General features: G+C 44.6%; 1 protein-coding gene across 1 annotated transcript; it reads left to right on the top strand.

The window, feature by feature from the left end:
- The first annotated feature begins 2,679 nt into the window (after positions 1-2,679).
- LOC108545617 (uncharacterized) lies at positions 2,680-5,848 on the top strand. Its single transcript, XM_017897319.1, is given in 4 exon segments — positions 2,680-2,748; positions 2,808-3,006; positions 3,009-3,145; positions 4,385-5,848. Coding segments are annotated over 3 exon segments (1,383 nt in total). The 5' UTR covers positions 2,680-2,748; positions 2,808-2,909; the 3' UTR covers positions 5,534-5,848.
- The last annotated feature ends 831 nt before the right edge of the window (positions 5,849-6,679 follow it).

Below are 6,679 nucleotides of genomic sequence, written 5' to 3'. Positions count from 1 at the left end.
TCCGACTGTATTACAAAGTATCAATTGCCAATCCAATACTTCATAATAAATATTTTTTTATTATGATTAACGTTCATAATTTATAACATTAATCCCTAATGATATCAATAACAAGAAGAAAATAAAAAATTGTAAAATCAAGTGTCCTTCATGGCTATAAGAATGTAACATTACACCGCGAATAAAGTTAATAGTAAATGAGCCTATATACCAAGGTAGTTTGTATCTTGCTTTGTCTATTCATGTTGTTTCACGGTTCGTGCTTCTACGATTATCATGCCTCTAACATCATTTCATTCTTTTTTCCTACATGCTTCTAGTTTCTCGCGTAGACAGCCATCTGTTCCCTGATTATCCACGCTTTTGCCGTGTGAAGCTCGCCTACGAGGGAGCGTTGTCACTTCCTACGTGCGTGCTCGGCAATTCTCGGTAGCTGGAGAACAAACGGCCATCAAGGCGATCGAGACTCGATATCTGCGGACCACAGAGCGGCCAGCATCGCCTACACGAAGTTACACGTTGACTTTCCACCGTACGATGACCAGCAGCGAGAAATCTCCTTAAGAGACCATGTACGCTCGCACGAGGGAACGTGCTCCGTTTTCCAATATACATACGACTGATGTTGTTCGATGGCTATATCGAACCGGGAGTCCTAGAAAAATGGCGGGGATTAAAGAATGTGGAAAAGAAATTGATTACACGCAGCCTAATTGGTCCGAGCGATCGTTCCTTAATGAACGTTATCTTTTCTCTTTTTGGATCGAATAATTTATTTTTTTGAATAAAATTTCGAAAGGTCACAATGGGAGGAGTGGGGAAATCTCGGATGAAAAATATTAAGAACGCGATGTGTAATACTAAAAATTTGTCCTCATTATCTCAGAAACTATTAAATTACAGAAGTTGAAATTTTACATTTAAGGGTTCGTTCTCAGAGACGTATGGGCGAACCGGGTGACCGCTAGAGGTCCTGAATTTTAATTGGCCCTCGAAATGAGACTAATATATAATAAATTATTTTATAAATAAAAAGTTACTTTTATTTTGTATTATTATTATCGCGATGATTGAAAATTCCGGAAAGAATCTCCTGCAATGTATACAAATAATCCTCTAATAAATACTGCAAAGACAGTAGAAAAATGTTAAGAAATCTGTGAGTCATGCTTACACGTATCTTCACCATAAACGATCAATCTCTCATCAGCCTTCCTATAAATAAACCGTGCATACATTCGCGACTGTGTACTCGAAACTATCTATCTCCAAACTCGAAGCCAGACCAAGAAGATATACCACCCAGGACTCACGACTCAAGGAATCCGTTCCTCCAATCAACCACACCAAAAGCATCGCGAGGGCGCTGCGCTCGCCTTTCCAGCGTGTCTCGGTTGACACTGACAAATAATTCCACCCGTGCCCCGTCGCCATTACGCTACAGGACCATGGATGTCCGCGATATGCGGCGGCTGAACAATCGCGTTCGTTTGATCATTTGACTGGCCACGTCCGGGTCATCGGGAGTAGCCATAGCGTAAGGCCTTGGCGTGACGGGTTTTATTGGGACAAGGGAGGATTCTCGGATGACCGGGTGAAAAAGACTGCGGCAGTCGAACAATTTCGCCGTGGCGATTGGTATACGAGCCAAGGCCGGTCGAATTGTTGCCGCGAAAGGCATCGCGAAACGCAATCACGCGTCCCATTGTACATGGGGGACCATCGATCGAAGAAAGGGAGGAGGCTGGTTCCCGCGTGAACTCGTGTCGCCGCGTGGCATTGATTCGAAAAAGAACAAAGGAACGATCCGGGACGAGTTTAACGACGTTGATCATCTCAATGGCGCAATTACTCGGGTTGTTCTACCGGGAATGGATTTATGAGTGGCTGTAAGAAGCTTAAACGTCGGGCAATTACCCTCTGCTGAGTGGAGGGGACTCCCGGGCGCAATCGTTCGGCGGGAATTTCGTTGCGGTTTCTTTTGGGGTTCCTTTCTCGACGGGAGGAGCTGGCTCGTTGCGAATTTTTTCCCCTGTCCTTTGCTGAACCCCTGCGTGTCCTGCCGAGTAACCGTTTTATGGAGACCGAGATAATGATTGGATAAATCCGAAGTTGGAAAGGGAACAAAGGAACAAAGCAACATAGGTTAGGTCTGGAGTTCTCGAACTCTTTTTGAATGACTTTGATCATACTTACAGCTCAATTTAGCTTTGGATTGTATCTTTGACTTAGTTATGATCACGGAAAACTGCGATTCCGATGGATTTTAATTATAATTTGTGTAATTGCAGATTATTGAAATGGAGTCATAGGGGATTATACATGTTGCCTTCTTTGCTCGAATCTGCAACTGAATGCACGATCTATAGCTCTTGACCGTAGACTGAGATAAGACTCCCATCGAGTAAACAAAAATACTCTTTGCTACGGCCTTGGACTAACTTGAATCCAAGATAAGATCAAAGATTTGAAGAAACACTACTAGATCTTACTTCTTCGAAACATTTCAACGTGACTTTCTTACTCGAATTTAGATCAAAATCGCTTACTATTTCTCACACTTTTCCTTTAAAGAAATCAGACAGAAGTTCTTTTTTCCACAGTCTTCTTCTATCTATTAGATCCCACTTCTCCGAGGTATTCTAACCTAACTTTCTTCCTCGAATTTACGATATACATGTTGGAAACACTGCTTCCTCTTCTCTGGTTTACTTTTCAAAGAAGCTCAAGTAAATTCCGTTGTCCACGGTAAGTAATTCCATTCTTTCCGTCCGTGTCCAAGTACAGCCTCCGGTATCTCATTATAGAAAACGCGAAAAGGATCTAGTTTCTGAGCGAGGCGGCGAGGAAACATGATGTGAGCAAATAAACGGCCTGCGAAGAAGAAGAAGCGGAGGGCGTGGCGAAGGATGCCGGATCCCGGATCGAGGGATCGCGTCTCCAAGTATTCGGTGAACGGATCCGCCTGTCCTTCGACGATTCCGCTGGTTCCTGGTTCGAAGACACCGCCACCGGCTCGCTCGTCCCCTCCGCCATGTATATAAGTCAAAACCAGATCGGAAGCAAGGTGCACAGGCCGAACAGTCCTTCGTCGAGAAAGGAGGTTCGCGGGAATACACTGACCGATCTCACGATGCAGACTCTGGTAAGTGACACTATGACTAGATCTTCTATTTTTCTATCGATGAACAGCTAGTTAGATTCATTTGCTAGATTAAGCTGATTAGCTTTATCCGAGAGTTGGGTTAGGGCTGTTGCTTGAGGAAGAAAATGTTTGAGTGTGTAAAAGGGATGGAATGGGATGGGTCATTGTTGGTGACCCCTAATTAGGAGTAGGTAAACAATGGTAATTATGATACGGGGATTAATAACAATGGGATTTTACTGATTTATTTATTCAGGAGGGAATAGAGATCATTTTGTCTTAATTTTTCTTTCTTTTGTTTCTTAATTTAGAAGTTGACTGTTCTTAGTGTCTAGTTTCCTATATTGTGTCTTCATAGAAACTATGACTGAAGTCTATTCTTTAATTACTATTGTGATTAATAATTAATTGTCTTTGATTAATAAGCGAGTATCTTGGATTTGAATTCCTAACATCGAATATAATTCGTTACTCATTTCGATTTCATAAATTTTGTATTTTAATCAAATTCGAGTCCTCGGGAAGGATGCAAAAATTGTCCTCTCCCGTGATTAGCACGTGGTACCATATTCTTGAAAGTCAAATGACCGTCAGCATCGTGTGTCACAATTCGAAATCAATGCTATGGAGAACGTGGAGGGTCTAAGTGCAGCCTTTTCGTTTTCACGGGCTGCTCGATCGTTTCTGTGGGCCTCTAGCCGTCGTCGTGGCCACTCGTTCGCCTCTTATTGGATCGTAAAGAGAGCAGGATCCCTGGCCTCATGCAAGTATAAACCCACCCCTTCTGACGCGACGAGAATATCTCGTTCGTAAAATTCGACCGATCCGTCGAATCGTCAACCTTGAGTGGTTTCTAGAGTCACGAGCTGTCCCGTTGACGATTGCCTTGGGAGAGATTTGTCCTTCCTCTGCTTTTCTTCCAATCCAAACTGTCACATCTTTCCGCGGTTGTTTATAGGGCGTGTACGACGGACTGAAGCTTTCTAGAATTGTCCCTGAGATTTTTATTGAAATTTCCAACCAATCGGCTGTCGTGTAATCTCTTACGGGTTCAAGAAATATTTCCTCTGAAGACACCCAGTCCTTCCATACCTTCGCCGTTGATCCTGCATACAAATAACTTATTGTTGGAAGAATTTTGAAAGATTTTGAATTCTTAAAGTCATCTAATACTTTCCTTTCTAATATTTTATATGGTGTGTCCAATAAGTTCACTGAAAGAGCCATTTTCTTTTCCAGATTCCATTGATCTTGGCTCTTAGCCTAGCCTCAGGCACGCAGCTGAACCTGATCCCATACGCGTACCTGTCGAACCCGCTTCCGGTGTTCCACCAGTTCCAGAACACGAGGACAGGAGAGCACGCGTACAGCTACGCTGGCGGACCATCTGCCAAGGAGGAAATCAAAGATGCCGACGGGGTCCTCCGTGGCTCGTACAGCTACGTAGACGCCAACGGAATTCTCCAGTCAGCTTTTTACGTCGCTGACGAGAACGGTTTCCGGGTAGCTGCAACGAATATTCCTTCAGATGACAACGTCGAAGCAGCATCCCACATCATCCTTGCTAGAAACGCGGAAGGTTCGACATCCAGTCGCAAAAGGCGTAGCATAGAGTCCATCTCTAACCCCAACGACAATAAGCAAAGACAAGAAGACTCACAGAATCTCCAAAAGGATGACACGCAGGCTGCGTTGAAGGGTATATCGCAACCTCTGCTGCTGACCAACGGCATCCCTCTGGCGACCTCGCATCAGAGTCAAGTTCAAGTGCACAGCAGTGCGCGGCTGGATGTGACGGAAGGCGAGGCCAAGGCGAAACCGGTCGACCTGCAACCGATCCTGCCAGTACAGACCATATTGGGAGGCTTACCAGTGCTAGCAAGAGCGCCTACCTACCACGAGAACCGCATAGAATTGCACAAGGAGCTGGGTATCGAGGGTCCCAAGCCCAAAGACGCGGTTAAGATAGACGCTGAACCGTTGACAATCCTTCGTTCTTCACCATTGGTTGTCCCACTTCCTCAATACCCTATCCTGTATTCCTCTCCACCTGCTCGAATAGTCGAATCTTCGGAGACCAGCGACAAAGCTGAAGGTATCGCTGATATTTCCAGCATCGTTCTTAAGGACAGTATACCTTTAGCCTTGGAGAAAAAGGATATTCCAATTTTAACGACTGGAATCGTGAAAGAGGCAGTTCCTCTGGTACCAATCGTGAAGGATGCAGCTAATTTGGCTACAGCCACGACAACCACGACCATCACCAGCCATGGAGTCAGTCAGATTCATGGGAACTCGAAGGTGAACGTTGAACCAACGCTGTTAGTTAAGACTGCACCGATTGCTCAACTACATCCGATCGTCAATGTCCCGGTCTATCTTCATTAGGCTGATGGGTTTGGCTAAGTCGTCGGTTGAGGATTTTGGAAGATTTTGGATGCGACATTTTGGGAAACGTATTGATCTGTGAGACAAGTAGAAGCTTGGAGATATCTGCGACCTCTGATCCAGGTAGAAACGCTTTTGTTAGAAGCGTGTTCTTCGGGATGATCGGTCGCTAGCGAGCAGTCAGCGAGAGTGTCGATCGGAGATGGGTCGATAGCTCGTTCTACTGGCGCACGCCGTTTTTTTTATATTTCGTCACTTCATTCTCTGCATCGGGAATCGCTTTAACGATCGATCTTTCGTTAAATTATTGCTCATTGTTCATTGCTCGACAATAAAAATGATTTCTCGTGTGTAAAGACGGTTCTCGCTTCCTGGTTCTTGACATCCCTGGTCTTCCTTTCTTGAGTCAATCGAATTTATAGACACATTTACGTTATAAGTAAGAAATCTTCGTGATTGTACTTTGGAATACTTATCGTTAGAAATTCCACGCGGAAAGTGGTGTTAAATGACCTACCATCGAATCGAGTGGGTCGAAATCACCCTATAGGATGTTAAGGTTACCAATCGCAATTGGGATTCTTCGAGTTCAATCAACTGTCACGTAAAGCCTTATAAACGTAAATTCAAAGAGGTACAAAACCTTTGACAGGAGTCTAATTACAATCTACAGACATAGCTACTAAATCAAGTAAAAAAAAAAAAAACAAAAAGCACCCCGTCCCCAATTAATAAGAGCCATAAAAGTTCTCCAATTCCGCAGGCTCTACTCGAATTTCTTACAAGCAACCTAACCCAGCAACGTAAACGAGAAACTCAAGCCATCCTCGTGCTTTCATCGGCAAAACCTAATGCCTGTCACAATTATGCCCGTAGACCCTAGAACAGCCATTTTCTTAGAGCTGGTCTCGGTGAGCGGGTTCGTCGACCCAACAGGAAAATGGCGGCGAATCATCGCGTGTCCAGTCCTCGTATTTACGCGACACGCGTGTCCGGTTTGCTTGTTTTTGGCGTATCGAAGCAGGAAGGATTCCCTGGACGGCGATCGAACGTGGTGGCGCGTTTGTCACGGCCGCTTGGTTCCCGTGGGAAATGCGCCGCACACCCTTGACCTTGAACGCCATTCAGCTTCCCATTATCCGGAAT

The sequence above is a fragment of the Eufriesea mexicana genome, unplaced genomic scaffold (genome assembly GCF_001483705.2).
Source record: "Eufriesea mexicana isolate 0111107269 unplaced genomic scaffold, ASM148370v2 scaffold415, whole genome shotgun sequence".
Classification (NCBI taxonomy): Eukaryota; Metazoa; Arthropoda; class Insecta; order Hymenoptera; family Apidae; genus Eufriesea; species Eufriesea mexicana.
Note: the sequence above shows the minus strand (reverse complement) of the source record. Positions and strands in the feature narration are given on the sequence as shown.